At 43.0% G+C, this 17,042-nt stretch overlaps 1 protein-coding gene across 13 annotated transcripts in view; it reads right to left on the minus strand.

The window, feature by feature from the left end:
* The window catches only part of WNK1 (WNK lysine deficient protein kinase 1), a 128,693-nt gene extending 113,921 nt beyond the window's left edge, over positions 1 to 14,772 (minus strand). For 4 of the 13 annotated variants that reach the window (XM_061124659.1, XM_061124657.1, XM_061124660.1 and 1 more), the window contains exon 1: positions 13,916 to 14,768. In XM_061124659.1, coding sequence (XP_060980642.1) covers positions 13,916 to 14,674 — 759 coding nt within the window. In that variant the 5' untranslated portion in view covers positions 14,675 to 14,768. Of the gene's footprint in view, positions 1 to 13,915 lie in introns of all 13 variants that reach the window. The other 9 variants (XM_061124656.1, XM_061124658.1, XM_061124654.1 and 6 more) reach the window with 4 other exon arrangements.
* Between the last annotated feature and the right edge of the window lie 2,270 nt (positions 14,773 to 17,042).

A 17,042-nucleotide genomic window follows, 5' to 3' on the forward strand; every position in this document is an offset into this window, starting at 1 on the left:
AAAGTTTGATAAGTGGGTGTCTCATGAGCTGACCGGAAATTGAAAAAGTCAGCATTCTGAAGTGTCATCTTCTCTTAATCTACACAATGAACCATTTCTCTATTGGATAGTGACGTGTGACAAAAAGTGGATTGTATACAACAATTGATGATGACCAGCTCAGTGGCTGGACCAAGCAGCAGCTCCAAAGCACTTCCCAAAGCCAAACGTGCACCAAAAAAAGGTCGTGGTCACTGTTTGGTGGTCTGCTGCCCAACTGATCCACTATAGCTCTCTGAATCCTGGTGAAACCATAACATCTGAGACGTATGCTCAGGAAATTAATAAGATGCACTGAAAACTGCAACACCTGCAGCCAACACTGGTCAACAGAAAAGGCCCAATTCTTCTCCACAACACCACCAACCACACATGGCACAACCAACACTTCAAAAGTTGAATGACCCCAGCTACATCTGCCATATTAACCTGACCTCTTGCCAATCAACTACCACTTCTTCAAAAATCTCAACAACTTTCTTCCATGAAAATGCTTCCACAACCAGCAGGAGGCAAAAAATGCTTCCCTGAATTAGCTGAATCCTGAAGCATGGACTTTTACGCTACAGTTCAGTTCAGTCGCTCAGTTGTGTCCGACTCTTTGTGACCCCATGAACTGCAGCACGCCAGGCGTCCTGTCCATAACCAGCTCCCGGAGTTTACCCAAACTCATGTCCATTGAGTCGGTGATGCCATCCAACCATCTCATCCTCTGTCGTCCTGTTCTCCTCCTGCCCTCAATCTTTCCCAGCATCAGGGTCTTTTCCAATGAGTCAGCTCTTCACATCAGGTGGCCAAAGTATTGGGAGTTTCAGCTTCAACATCAGTCCTTCCAATGAACACCCAGGACTGATCTCCTTTAGGATGAACTGGTTGGATCACCTTGCAGTCCAAGGGACTCTCAAGAGTCTTCTCCAATACCACAGTTCAAAAGCATCAATTCTTCGGTGCTCAGCTTTCTTTATAGTCCAACTCTCAGATCCATACATGACTACTGGAAAAACCACACCTTTGACTAGACGGACCCTTGTTGGCAAAGTAATGTCTCTGCTTTTTAATATGCTGTCTAGTTTGGTCATAACTTTCCTTCCAAGGAGTATGCATCTTTTAATTTCATGGCAGCAGCCACCATCTGCAGTTATTTTGGAGCCCCAAAAAATATAGTCTGCCACTGTTTCCCCATCTATGTGCCATGAAGTGACGGGACCAGATGCCATGATCTTAGTTTTCTGAATGCTGAGCATTAAAATTAAGCCAACCTTTTCACTCTCCTCTTTCACTTTAATCAAGAGGCTCTTTAGTTCTTCTTCACTTTCTGCCCTAAGAGTGGTGTCATCTGCATATCTGAGGTTACTGATATTTCTCCTGGCAATCTTGACTCCAGCTTGTGCTTCCTCCAGCCCAGCGTTTCTCATGATGTACTCTGCATATAAGTTGAATAAGGAGGGTGACAATATACAGCCTTGACGTACTCCTTTTCCTATTTGGAACCAGTCTGTTGTTCCATGTCCAGTTCTTACTGTTGTTTCCGGACCTGCATACAGGTTTCTCAAGAGGCATGTCAGGTGGTCTGGTATGCCCATCTCTTTCAGAATGTTCCACAGTTTGTGGTGATTCACACGGTCAAAGGCTTTGGCATAGTCAATAAAGCAGAAAGATATTTTTCTGGAACTTTCTTGCTTTTTTGATGATCCAGCAGATGTTGGCAATTTGATCTCTAGTTCCTCTGCCTTTTCTAAAACCAGCTTGAACATCTGGAAGTTCACGGTTCATGAATTGCTGAAGCCTGGCTTGGAGAATTTTGAGCATTACTTTACTAGCGTGTGAGATGAGTGCAATTGTGCAGTAGTTTGAACATTCTTTGGCATTGCCTTTCTTTGGGAGTGGAATGGAAACTGACCTTTTCCAGTCCTGTGGCCACTGCTGAGTTTTCCAAATTTGGTGGCATATTGAGTACAGCACTTTCTCAGCATCATCTTTAGGATCTGAAATAGCTCAACTGGAATTCCATCACCTCCACTAGCTTTTTTTGTGGTGATGCTTCCTAAGGCCCACTTGACTTCACATTCCAGGATGTCTGGGTCTAGGTGAGTGATCACACCATCGTGATTATCTGGGTCGTGAAGATCTTTTTTGTACAGTTCTTCTGTGTATTCTTGCCATCTTTTCTTAATATCTTCTGCTTCTGTTAGGTCCAGCCCATTTCTGTCCTTTATTGATCCCATCTTTGCATGAAATGTTCCCTTGGTATCTCTAATTTTCTTGAAGAGATCTCTAGTCTTTCCCCTTCTACTGTTTTCTTCTATTTCTTTGCATTGATCACTGAGGAAGGTTTTCTTATCTCTCCTTGCTATTCTTTGGAACTCTGCATTCAAATGGGTATATTTTTCCTTTTCTCCTTTGCTTTTCCCTTCTCTTCTTTTCACAGCTATTTGTATGGCCTCCTCAGACAGTCATTTTGCTTTTTTGCATTTCTTTTTCTTGGGGATGGTCTTGAACCCTGTCTCCTGTACAATGTCACAAACCTCTGTCCATATTCATCAGGCACTCTATCACATCTAGTCCCTTAAATCTATTTCTCACTTCCACTGTATAATCATAAGGGATTTGATTTAGGTCATACCTGAATGGTCTAGTGGGTTTTCCCACTTTCTTCAATTTAAGTCTGAATTTGGCAATAAGGAGTTCATGATCTGAGCCACAGTCAGCTCCTGGTCTTGTTCTGTTTTTATGCTACAGGAATAAACTTACTTCTTACTGGCAAAAACGTGATTGTAATGGTTCCTATTTAGATTAATAAAGATGTGTTTGAGCCCAGTTATAATGATTTAAAATTCATGTTTGAAACTGCAATGACTTTTGCACCAACCTAATAGGAATTAATAATTAATGTAATTAATTCCTGGTAGAAATTAAATATAGATGTTATCTGTATTTATAGGAAATGATTATGAATGTGGGTGAGGGAAAAACTCTCCTGGATTACTGCAATATTCTCCTACAATTACAAAGCAAATTCATAGCAATTTATGTCACCTGTTTTACTGCAGGCTTAAAAAAAAAAGGCAGTACCATATCCCCAAAAGCAGCAGCAGATATAATATAAAAGGACAGAAAGTGAATTAATTTTCAAAGAGCCTTGCTGGAGTGAGAAGGGTGCCTGAGGGACCTCTGCCCAGAGGAGCTAAGAGACTGGCTATTCTGAACTGTTCTATTCTCAACTCCCTGACACCAACTGTATGGTGTTTTTCACACCACCAACAAATGTTTCAGCTCTTTGGTCACCAACTGGGTGTCCTACTGATTCAATTCATTTCTGACACTAACCACCTGGAGTCAGCAGGGACCCCTGCAGATGCTCAGTCCCACAACACCGCCTTCACTTCAGACACTAGCTGCAAGTCCCAGGTTGCCACCTACACTTCTGACCAGCCAATAAATGCAGGGTTTCTATAACCCCCTCCTCAGGTTTAAGAACTTGCCAGAGTGGCTCAGAGAACTCAGCAACAGCCAAACAGAAGAGATCCACAGGGCAAGGTGTAGCCTCTGAGAAGGGTCACAGTGCTTCCATGCTCTTCCTCTGGTGTGCCACCCTCCTGGCACCTGAAGTGGTCATGAACCCAGAAGCTCTCTAAACTCTGTAAATCAGGGGGTTTTGTGGAGGTTTTACTACTTAGGCATGGTTGAATAAATCATTGGCCATTGGTGAGTAGCTCAGTCTCCAGCTCCTCTCCTCTTCCACTCCCAGAAGTTGGGGATGGGAGAAGGGCTGAAAGCTCCAACCCTCTAATCATGGCATGGTCTTCCTGGTGACTAGCACCTACCCTAAAGCTATCTCTGAGCCAGTCAGTCAAGAGTCACCTCATTAGAACAAGATACTCCCATCCCTCTGGAACTTTCAAGGCTTTTAGGAGCTCTGTCAGGAATCAGGAATAAAGACCACATATGTATTTCTAGATTATGCCAATTCATCCATACATTTAGGATAATAAGAAGTAAGTCTGTCACTCTCAGAAGTAGGGTGTATATATAGATGGAAAAGGGGAAAGCTAGAAAGAAGTCTAGAACTGGAGATACGAATGTGAACTCATGGCTTTCAACAGACAGACAGATCTTACCAACACTATAGGGGTTTCCCAGGTGGCTCAGTGGTAAAGAACCCACCTAACAAGCAAGAGATTTGGGTTCAATCCCTGGGTCCAGAAGATCCCCTAGAGAAGGAAATGGCAATCCACTCCAGTATTCCTGCCTAAGAGTTGGACATGACTGCATAACTGAGCACACACCAACACTATAACCACTCAATTTGTCTATATTAGGTGGAAATTTGATACACAGAGGCCACTAAAAATAATATCCCTTCTCAAAGATTTAAGTCTAAAACAGACGTTCAAGGGACTTCTCTGGTGATACAGTGGTTAAGACTCCACACTTTCACTGCAGAGGCTGTGGTTTTGATACGAGGTTAGAAAACTAGGATCCAGCATATCGCAGGGAGCCGCCAAAAAATTTAAAAAAAAGTAATCAAAGATAAACAGAACGTTCTATATCATAACCAATGTAAATAATATCTAAAAAACTTAGAACACACCAAGAAGTTAATAAACACACCACCTCCCTCCTTATAGCATCTACATATGTAAACTGGTTTAAAGGCTTTTGAAATGGAGATTTACTTCATGAACTCAAAGTATAAAAGGTGTAAGTTGCTCAATAACAAATTGTAATCGCTAAACAGAACAAAAAAATTCAATTCCACTATAACTCAAACTTCTTCCTAGTTTAACTGAAGTATTTTGCAGTGGAAAAAACAAGGACTCAGATGCCATATGATCTTAAATATGTTATTAAGCCTGTGTTTGTTTCCTCAAATATAAAATGTTTAAAAATCTGCCTTGTACTGTTCCTCTGAGAATTACAAATAATATGCTATGGGCATATGACTATGCTTATCACCAAAAAAGTCCTAATAGGTAAGTATTAGTAATTATTAATACTTTTCCAGATTAATTAGTAAGGAACAATCTTTAAAAAGACAAGGGTTTAAAGAAGTTCACACAGTTATTTAGGCTTTTTGTTGTAGATATGTCCATTTCAACCATATTCTAGAAATAGTACAATAATTAAGATATCTTTCTTGTAATAGTTTCATGTCAAATCTGCTTCCTCAAATGACACACAAAGACGGTCATTTCAAAGATGCCCCACTAATAAAGTCTGTATCACCAGATTAACACGCAAATGCAGCATTAATGCCAGCGACTAACTATAGAGAGAAATGAGCTGTTTTAAGAATCAGCACATCACACCCAACAATTGAGTATTACAGTAAGTTGCATATGAAGTATGAAAACTATTTTGGATTGAATTTATCCATAAAGAATAACCAAAACTAAAACAGTAACTGGCTTAGAACAGACTCTCATCTGTTCTAAGGCAGAGAAAGCAGACAAAATATTATATTTCAATGCTTTAACTTTTAAAGAGCTTTCCCTGCTCATCTATTGTGTTCTCCACGATCATGCCTTCTACTTACCAAATCTTTCTTGCCCCATGTTTGTTCAAACTTGTCTAAAGAAATAGCCTACTCTTCTCGTCTCTACTTCTTAACCTCCCTCGCGCCTGCGTGCTCAGTCACTTCATTCATGTCCAGCTCTTTGCGACCCCATGGACCATGCCCCACCAGGCTCCTCTGTTCATGGGATTTTTCCCAGGCAACAATACTGGAGTGGGCGGCCACGCCTGTCTTCCTCAGCCACTCTTTAAACTCACTGCAATCTTCTGAAACTGTAAGATCACCAAATATCTAGAGCGAATGTGACATAACATTAGTTATTGTTAATTCTGCATGTGTATGTGAATCTGTGGTAATCTGTATGGAATCTTTGTGTATCTTTTCCAAAAAAGTTAATACTGTTTTATTAATAGAATACAGCTTTTTAAAATGTATAACTTCAGTTATAAAAGCATCACACTGTATATTCTTTGTGCTGTGAATTGTATCTCAATAAAGCTATTTTGCTTTTTAAAGCACAACTTAACCCACAATTTTTTCTGCCATGATAGAAATGTTCTATATGTGCCATCCAAAATGGTAGCCACATATGGCTTTGAGCACTTGAAATATGGCCAGTAAAACTGAAGGATTAAGTTTAAAGTTTTTGTTTCATTTTAATTAGTTTAAATTTAATGTTGAAGCTGAAACTCCAATACTTTGGCCACCTGATGCAAAGAGCTGACTCATTTGAAAAGACCCTGATGCTGGGAAAGATTGAGGGCAGGAGGAGAAGGGGACGACAGAGGAGGATGAGATGGTTGGATGGCATCGCCGACTCAATGGATATGAGTTTGGGTAAACCCCGGGAGTTGGTGATGGACAGGGAGGCCTGGCTTGCTGCGGTTCATGGGGTCACAAAGAGTCCGACACAACTGAGCGACCGAACTGAAATTTAAATAGCCACATAAGGCTTTATGGATAAAGAACTTTATTGGACATTACCAGAGACTTAGAGATACTTATGTGCGCCCCCCTTATGCAACCTCCCCTCTCATTTAGGTACCATCCAGAATATTGTGAATGACTTGATAGCCAAAAACAATAAACAATTTCAACAGCCTAAATTTATCTCCACACTTTTTCCCTACATTTCCTAACATCCACTCTCCACAACTACTACTATGCTAATTGGACTTCTCTGCTATATTCCTTCCTGGAAATTTTATTCTTTCTGTTCTGTTCTCCTGCTGTTTTGTTTAGTCTCCCTGGGCTCCTTTTTCCTTTACCCACCCTTTAATTATTCCTATTTTGTCGTAGGCCCATTATTCTTCCCTGTCTTTTCCTCTGTTTCTCTTCATATATATCCTTTCCTTAGATAACTGCATTTACTTCCATTATTTCAGCTATGACTAATACAGACAGCCTCTATTTCTACCTCAGATCCATTCTTTTGAGCTTCAGGAATGTATCCAGTGGCCTGGTTGAACTTCCTCCTGGAGGTATCACAAGCACCTCACACTCATCATGTCAACTGAATACATCTCCACACCCTTCCCCTCAAAGGCCAACCCTCCATTCTTTCCTATTCCCTCCCTCAGTTGACAGTACCATTTTCTATTCCCACCCTCTCACCTGCGCTTCATTTTTCCTCCAAATTCCACTTCATCAATAAACCCTGCCCTCATTTTCTCTACTAAATATTTAAAAATTCCACTCCTCTTCTACTGTCTTAGTTCAGGCCCTAGAAATCTCACATTCATACATAAAACTAAACCCTACATATTCGTACTCCTTAAATAATTCTCCACAATTAATTTTATGCAAATCTACTTCTCTGCTTCAAATTCTCTCCACTGCCTACAACTGAGTATTTGTGTGGGAAGGGTGTGTGGAAAGTTCAAAGAGCATGTAAATACGATAATGTCTAGGAACTCTTTAGTATGTTAAAGAGATGTTATGTTGCATTTCCCAAGTCTACCACAACCCAGGATGCTTAGACCCTAACCCAGTCCAAGCAGAGAGAAAATCCACAGAGATGAATACAGTCACCCCTCAAGGTCCTCAGGGGGCTGGTTCCAGGGACGCTCCCCAGCCTCCACCCCATGGACAACAAAATCCACAGATGCACAAGTCCCATCTATAGAATGGTGCATTACTTGCATTTAATCTATACACATATTCCATATACTTTAAATCATCTCTAGATCACTTGTAATACCTAACACAATGCGAACACTACATAAAGAGTTGTAAACACGATATAATACACACAGTTGCTACAAGTGCAGAAAATTCAACTTTTGCTTTTTGGAACTTTTTGGTATTTCTCTTTTCCAGTATATTTTCCATCTATAATTAGTTGAATCTGTGAATGCAGAACCTGCAGATATGGAGGGTGACTGCACATCATGTTGTCTGGCTCAAAACCATTAGCCATGAAGAGAATCCTATCATTACCTCAAACAACATGTTTACTTCTATCAACTAATAGAGACAATGTGCACAACAGTAATGATGTGCTTCACTACTTCATTTCACTTATCACTGTTTGGCTTATATATTAGTGCTCCATTAACTCAACACCATTCACCAGGTACATAATGACCAAAATACAGATCATCTGTGTCTGAGAAACTGCAACCTAGCTGCACAAAAGGCATCTACAAAAACAGTGGATTTTTTAAACTAATCTGAATACGATTATACCAAGCAGACTTCCAAATATTTTCTTAAATTATTCTTAAAATCTTAATTTCTTAATACTTCTTAAATTTCAAGGAAAACTGTATTTGTTTGTGATGACAAAGCTTATCTGATGATTTTCTAAAAATCATTAAGCACATTAATTTAGCACAGCACATTTAATATGTCAATCTTACAATGCCAAGACTCAACTCAGAACATCAAAAACTAAATTCTTTATGAAAGCCCACCTGAAAAGCTAAACTAATACAAATTAACGTAGAGATTTTCTACAATCAAGTCAACCACAAAACCAAGCAAATACTAAAGTTTCTTCTCTCCTGTAGAACATATCAATAACTAATCTTTTTAGAGCCACACACAAAATTAAGCCTGCCAGTTGTCAAAGGTATAATCCTCTTCCAAGCAAAAACACTCTTAAGAAAAGCTTCTGGCAATTTCTTCTCAGTCCAAAAGCTGCTCTTCAGTCTAAAAGCTGTCTTAAGATTTAATAAAACCCTTAAACTGAACAAAATGCTCCTAAAACCCAATTAACTACGAAGTTTAAAATAATTCATCTGTAACAAAAGATAATAGCCTTCGAAATGGATTTTTCTTTGAAGTATCATACTTTACATTTTTCAAAGTACCTTCACATAGTATTTCAGTTGCTCCTCAGCAATCCTGTGAAGTCAGTAAGACATGTTGCTAATAAATCACTCTTACAGAGTTAAATTCCTTACTCAGGATTAGATAATTGGGTAACACAGAACCCAAGTTTTCTGCCTCAGAGCTGGTTTCTGCTATATGTGTTGTATTATACCAGAGTGAAATCTCAAGATACAAGATTAGAGAATCTGCTGTGGACCAATGAAAGGCAAGGAATATGGATGAAAAACTCCTGAGATCTACAACTATTTCTAACTTAATAACAGAAAAAATTTAGTACTTACCAAAGTATATGGAGCATCTACTTATGTCTAGCTCAAAGACTAATGGAGTAGACAAAGAATGTAAATGATTTTTAATCAATGTGAAGAAAACTGTAAGAATGATCCCAAGAGCAAAGATCTCAGCAAATTCTGGAAACTAGTCATTCAGAAAGACTGCCATTTGGGAGCAACAAGTTATGAAATTAGCAAGAGGAAGTTAGGCAGAGGACAGGTAAAGCTAAAGGATGTGAAAACACTGATGACGCCACGTTCAATTCCAACATTTCTCCTGTAAGAAAGGAGTTTTGCTATATTTTTCAGGTATAAATGTAAACAAATCGAAATTTTCATCAGTACCCTCAAAAAGGCAGCCTAAAAAAAGATGCTGCATCATCACAATTAATATGTATGTGCCATGCTCGGTCCTAAAGGTTTTTTATATATACTAATTCATTTAATCATCACAACAACTCTGTAAAATAGGCACTCATTACATTTCACTTTACAGGTAAGGAACTAACACAGAAGTTTATCCAAGGTTACATACACAATCATTAGCTGAGCCAGGATTTGAATGGAAAGTCATGCTTTCCTTAGTTCTTAATCACTGTGTTACACTGCAGAAAAAGAGTGCCTTTTCCAAATCCAAGTGCAGGTCATGCTAAGTCTCACCTAATCCTGCACACTTGATTTTTAATACGGGACCAAACAAAATGCAAAATGTGAACAATAAGTAAATATAAAGAACTGGCAGAGCAAAACCCACTAACCAATTATTGTGAATTTTTCACAGTATATGAACATTTTCAGAAATTATACTTTGAACATAACCATTCTTGCAGCTTTTACAGCTTTATCTAAAACACTAACTTATCAGGAAACACAAACAACACACTTAGGTTGATTTCTGAAAATGAGAGCCCAGTTTTAGTTGAATGTTTCCACAGGGATTAACCAAGATGACTTTAAACAACCAGGATCTTGCACTAGAATCTGAATGTCAAGAAATGAACTCAGTCACCAGGCAACAATAGATTCCCAATTTGTTTTACACAAAAACAATCTCTCTTTCCATGTTCTTACACTACAAGCAATTGTGATACTAAGGGTCTGAAAAAAGGTAAAAAAGAAAAATGGAAAATATTTAAGCCCCTAAGACAAAGAACTATATTAAAAAAAAAAAAAAAAAAACTAAATATAACTTTCTCCTGTACAAAGGTTACTCTTAAAACAATAAATATACATGTATTTTAAATTAACTCTTACCTAGTCAAAATTATCCTGTCTTTAATTCTTATTCTGCCTGTTGAGAAGGGACAAAGGATTCCTTCAAACAAGTCACCGATCATTCTTTAATTTGCACAGCAGCTACCCTTGAGCTACCTGAATTTTGCTCATGCTCCAACAGATCAGTGGCTCTGAGAACTTAAAAACAAAGACTCCGAAGACTATTCTCTGAAATTTAGTTTCTGAGACTAAAAGTTAGTAGATTCCTAAAAACCAAGGAATGTGGAACAAATTTAAAAAGTTAAGGTAAGAAAAATCCTCACTATTCAAAACAGGAATAACAGTATTCAATGAATTAAGAACAAAGAATAAGTTATGGTTTCTTAATCACAGAACCACAACAATTTTCTACACCATTGAAAAACTTGTCATAAAACACTGATATCATATACTCATGATGAGACATGAGCCTTAACTTGCTAAAAGCCAGAAAAAAGTACACACTAAGTATTTTGGAGTTTAATCAAAATTTATGATTTGACTTCTTTCATGCAGATCTGGAAACGATCTTATCAATATATCCAATGAACTCTGTATTTAGAAGCAGCATGGGCAGAAAAGTGCTTAAAGTAAATGAATCATTCTTGAATCGCAAATTATGTTTTATTAAAGCAACTATACTATGTTTCTTTAAAACAAAAAACAAACCCTCCCTAAAATAGGCAATGTAAATTCTGTAAAGTCCAGCAGTAACAACATTTTCTGATCAAGCCAAAAGAGAAGTAATATTAAGGCACATCACCTGCCTAGTAAAATCAGGTAAGGAAATATGCATCTTAATAAACCTCTGTTATCACTTAAGATCCTGTAGTATCAAAGTACTACCCACATATTAAGAGTCAGTATTTGTTTTAACAGATAACTATGGCTATTGTGACTCTAAAAATAGGCTTGATGGAAACAAATTTGACTTGCATACCACACTCACCCATCCTTCATCCCCAAAAGCCTATTTATTTCTCCATTTGAAGTGATAAAATCACTACCCATATCATAAGTCTGGAATCTGCCAGGGTTACAGGATCAGATTTCTCCAAAAATCTGACAGTAACTTCCACATCAAAACAGGACTGCTTGATTTGAGATTTACTAATTAACCATCTACTAGACTACAAATACTTTAACATTTCTCAAATTATTAGATCCTAACCAGTTAATTTTATTCCTTATCAACCGAAGCAAGTCATTTACAAGTAACTCTATAACCTCAGGTTCTTCATTTATCAAATAAGAAGCTGGGCAGAATAGCCTAAGATTTCTTCCAGTTTTATAAATACATGATATTTTTAAGTCAACAACTTAACACAATATTCCTCCAATCTTCCTACAGAAAAATTTGTAGTAAGTATACATTTAGTGGAAAAAGTGTTTTTTCCCCCAATGATTTAGTAATCCTTTGGCTTGTCCTTTAATTTAGATCCAAAGACAATAACTCAAACACTAACCTACTGAGTAGGTTGTTAGGCAAGTGTTTTGGCCAAAACATCATAAATACTGTCCAACTACTGCTATAAAAGATCTTGGGACTAAGATAATCACATTTTAAAAACAAAAATGAAAAACTGTAGAAGTAGGATCATATAAGGAAGGTTCCAAAGCAGGGTACCACTCAATGCATTTTCATTTGGTTCTCCAGCCAAATTCCAAACTAGCATAAAAATAATATGGCAATGGTACACATAGAAGATATTCTTTTGTTTAACCATGACCATGCCTAGAGAACAAAAATCATAAAGTCATGAGTTCCAGGAAAAAAATGAGAAGCTCAGACAAAATTATTGTGACATTAGACAAATTGAGGTTTTTTCCCCTACTGTATCATTAGTTTCAAGATAATAAACTATCTGAAGATTCCAGGTGACAAAAAAAAATACACATTCTGAGAAGTCTTAAAAGTTAAAAATTGAAACTAACAAAATTAATCCATAAAGTGCTCAACACTTACTTGGGTCTAGTCTTGAGAGTAAGGTAACTAATTGAGGGGAAAAAATTATTAAAAAGCACCTATTCAAATATGAAACTATAAAAAATACAATCCAGGATCAGTAGCAATAAGCACCTTAGGTATTAAAAAAGTAACAGGTGTTTGTTTGCTTGTAACTGAAACTCTGCCTGTAAACCAAAACAAATCAGACCTAAATTTCTAAGTGAGAATGACCAAGGAATAAAGTTATAATTTGACAATTAAAAAAAAGTCTACCACCTTCCCAACTCTAAAACACTACAAAATTGAGTAGTTTTTATTTCACAATGCCTTTAGAAGTTCTGTATCACTAACTATAAAACTTAAGAAATTATATTCCTAAAAAACTTATCAGTTTTTTAAGTTTACTTCCTTCCACATGTTAATTTTCCTTCACACTTGATATGACCTTGGTCATTTGGAAGGTGACATTCAAAAGGTTAAAGGTTAACATATTGGTTCACGGATAATAGATAAATTCCTAGATCACTCAGGTATTTTCATATCCTATTTCAGCTTGGTTCATTTCCTTTACCAGAAGAATATGGATACTGGCATTTTTCACATATAATATCAGCGGTTTTTTTCATTCAGTTCAATTCCGCTTCTTCCAATAACCTATGTGAGGACAACTTCAGTCAAGCTGCTACAGATCAAGCAACAAGTAGCCCAAACCCCGTTATATCCTTGTCAACCAGGATGACACACCATTAATTTACACCATGAAAATCTCCTAGAGGTTAAAATTGAAGCCTTTGTCACTCCTTTGTACCCTTGAGAAAGTTTAGCTTAAAAATCTTTCACAAGATTAAAACAATGATAATGATATTACAATTCTCAAAGCACACATACAATTTTACACAAGCTCCTGTATTACCCACAGTACAGCTGAGTGGGCTAAAGACACACTAGTTTTAATAACAACGTCAGCTCACGGCTATCAAAAACTTGCTTCAACATCGTTAGGTGGAACGATATCAAACACCCAACTGTAACTCTCTAGTCTCAAACTATTCAGGGAAGGAAGCCTTTTTTAGTTTATTAGATGCCGGTGAGACCACCAACTAAGATACGTCGAAAAGGTCATTCGTGAACAAGGTCGTTCTTAATTTAAAAAGACAGCCTGTTCTCAGGAATGGAAACAGGCATCGAACACACGAGCAGCTCATCGCTGCAGACCTCTGATGAACACAAGGCAGGAGGACTGTACTTTCCGAACTCAAAAACTTCCCCGCTCTTTTCGTTTCCTGCCAGACGCTAAAACAATGACGAGGAGGCAAAGCGCTGGTATCCGGATGACTTTCACCACTCCTTCCCTAGAAGCGAATCTCTGGCTACAAATACTAACGCCTCACCTGTCCCAACACCCCAAATCCTGGTGACTCTTTCGAAAGTTGGCCTCCCCCCCCACTCGCAGGGAACAGTTAAGAGGAAGACACGTAAAGGGAGAATTCGGCCAAGTGGCCGAACCAAATGTGGGACCCACAGCACTGTAAGAGAAAGGTGGGGGTATACCTGCAGCTCACACCAAGCGACCTCCACGGTGGTCTCGGTGTCCAGACCCTTGTAGACCGTCTTAAAGGAGCCCCTGCCAATCTCGATGTCAAACTTGAGAAAGCGGCCGTCGTTGGACATGCCCACGGCCTTGGTCTCCAGCTCCTCGATGTCATCCTGCTGCTGGCTCCGTTCCTCCTGGGGCTCCTTGGCGCTGCCGCCGCCGCTGCCACTTCTAGACGACGGAGGCTCCTCTCGGCTCCCCACGGGGCCGGGCTGGACAGCCTGGCGGTCTTTGCCCGCGCTACCCGGGGCCGAAGAGGTGGCCGGGCCCGCGGCGACCGGCTCTTCGGGGGCGGCGGCGGCGGCGGGTGGCTGCTGGGCCACCTGGGCGGCGGCAGCGGGGGTCAAGGTCTCCTCGCGCGGGGGCTCCGGGGGGCTCCGCTGCGGGACCACTGCAGCCGCGCCGGGCTGGGGCAGCGGCAAAGGGAGGCCGGGCAGCTCCAGCGCCGTAGCGTTGGAGTCGCAGATGACGCTGCGGCGGAAGAAGCGGTGCTCCGTGGTGGTGGTCGCGGCCGCCCCCCGGCTGTCCTTGTCCATGGTATGGCGGCGACGCCGGTACTCCTCCGTCCGTCCGGCTGCGGCGTCGGCCGCCGCGGCGCCCAGTTTCTCCCCCACCGAGGAGTCCGAGCTGGAGCCATTCTTGGGGGCAGGCGCCGGCGGCGAGAGGAACAGCGAGCCCGGCGCGCTGCTCTGCTGGTCGGCGGCGCCGCCAGACATGGTGGGAACGGGAGCGAGGCGGGCGGCTCGAGTTCGAGGAAGAAGGGGGCCGGCCCGGGGCGACGGCCCCTCACTCGGCACTGACTCGGCGGCCCGAGCGGGAGGCGGGCCCGCGGGCCCGGCTGCGGCGGCCGCTGCGGCTCTCGAGGCGCGCTTGTCGGGGGCGGCGGCGGGGCGGAGGCACGGGGGCTGGCGCCTCACGGCCCGCACCCATCGTGCGGCAAGCGGCGGACGGGCGGGCGGGAGCGCCGAGGGCGCGCGGTCATGGGGGCGGCGCGGCGGCCCGCACCGAGTCAAGGAGGCGGCGGCCGGCTCTCCACCGCCGCGGCCCGGGGCGGGTTGGACCCCCGAGCGGCGGCCGCTCGGCGCGGAGGCGGACGAGGCCGCGCTGGGGCTCGCGGCCAGGCGGGAGGCCGCTCCTCCTCTCCGCCCTGCTGGACGGCCTCAGAGGCCGCCCATTGCCCGACGCGAGGGGCCGAAGCGCGACACGGAGGAGCGGCCCCCGGCCCCGGGCCTCACCGCCCGCCCCGGGCCGGGCGGACCCCTTCCTCTCCGGGCCGGGGCCGGGGGCTAACGGAGGGAGAGCCGGTAGGGGAGGGCCCGAGCCCGGTGCTCCTCCGGGCCGAGGAGGGCCGGGAGAAGTAAGGCCAGTCACCCGGTCGGGCGCCTTCTGTCACGGAGATAAGTGCAGAGAGGCCGCGGAAGAAGAGCCGCGTCCGCCGGCGAAACTCCGCGCTAAATGGCGCCGGGAATCTGAAGCCTCCACACAGCCCGCTCGTGCCCCGCCCCCCGCCGCCCGGGGCGCCCCACCCCCACTCCGCTCTCGGGGCTCTCGCGCAGGCTGTCTCGCCCCGAGACCCTCTGGGACTTGTAGTTAACACCTTGAGTAATGAAGGGGACTGAGCAGGAAGGCGCCTACGACTCCCGTGATGCCCTGCGGTGGCTTAGCCTGAGGCCCCACGGGAGCTGTAGTTCCTTTTCAAACCGCCTCTTCTGGAAGGCGGATGGGAGCGTCACCGCGGGTCGCTAAGCCTCATCCTTTAGTGGGCGCTAGCTAGGAAAAGCATGACTTAGGCATTAATTGTGGAAGAAGGGAAGAGAAAACAGGAGAAGGACTCAGAAAGAGGGGAGAGGCTCCCACCATGCTCTGCTGAGGCGAAAGCGAGCTCTTGGGACTGCTATGGATGGAAAACGAGCTGCTGTTCCTATTTAAATACGGTGTCGCGACCGGAGCGTGGACGGAGAGCCGGGTGGTGCCGGACCCCTCCGCTCGGGCCACAGACTTTGTGCATAACACTGATTGGCTGGGGGAGGGGGGAAGCTTCCTTCCACGGCACTTAAGGCCGCATCCTGGGCTCGAAGCCCAGGACAGATCCTCTGACTCGCAGAGACGGGCCGCCCCACTGCAGTCAAGGGTCACAGCGAACTTCGCCCGGAAAAAGCGCACAGCGCTCGGGAGGGGGTGGCTTCGAGAAGAAACGAGGTCTACGTATCTATGCGGCTTTTACCACAAACTTGAGGGAGCTGAGTTGACTTGGATGAAACTTAATGTGCTCCTGTCTCTCTTGGTGCTTAGTAAAAACAGCCTCCCTCTTCCTCTGGAGGTGCCTGAGTGTGCCCGTGTGATCGACACCCCGGCTTTGGACGTGCGGCTTTCTCGAAAGCATCCTCAGTCTCCCTGGACCCCTTGCTCCGCGCAGCCGCCACTCAAGATGGTGCAGGTGATGAGCACCAGGGGGCACCCGACGGAGCAGGAAGCCGGGCCCAGACGGCGGTTGAAAGTCTTAAGCCCAACGGTAGGAGCGGGAAGCGCTGAAACGTGCGCAACCGCTCCGAGCGCGCGTGTGCTCCGTCCAGGCTCCAGCTCCGGCCCCGAGCCCACCGCGGACCGGCTCCGGAGCGCACGGGCCGCGCGGCCGCATTGGAAAAGCAGCGGTTGGAAGCAGTCGGACGGAAGATTCGTTAGCGCTTCGTTTCCTAGCAAATGCCCAAAGCTAGCTGAATGAGCTCCACTTAAGAGAGAGAAGTCTGGCTGTACAATCCAGAGCGATTTATCTTTTACGTAGAACAGTTACACTATTTTTAAAATGTTTTTAATCAAAAGCTACCCTGTAGGTATACAAAAAAGTTTAAAACCAGGGGTTGTTAGGTTTCATGAAGCTAGCAGATTATCAGCATTTTTTTTTTTTTTTTCAGCATTTTAAAACACAGTTCAGTCGGGGCCACTGAAGTCTTAGTGTTCGAATTCCATTGTTTTAGAGACTATCCCCTTCTCTCGTTTGCTGTGGTAATGGTAAATATCATTACGGTGTATTAAGTGGTTTGTCTTCATTTGTAAACTTGGTGCAAAGGGGAGAAATGCCTCTTG

The sequence above is a fragment of the Dama dama genome, chromosome 22 (assembly GCF_033118175.1).
Source record: "Dama dama isolate Ldn47 chromosome 22, ASM3311817v1, whole genome shotgun sequence".
Lineage (NCBI taxonomy): Eukaryota > Metazoa > Chordata > Mammalia > Artiodactyla > Cervidae > Dama > Dama dama.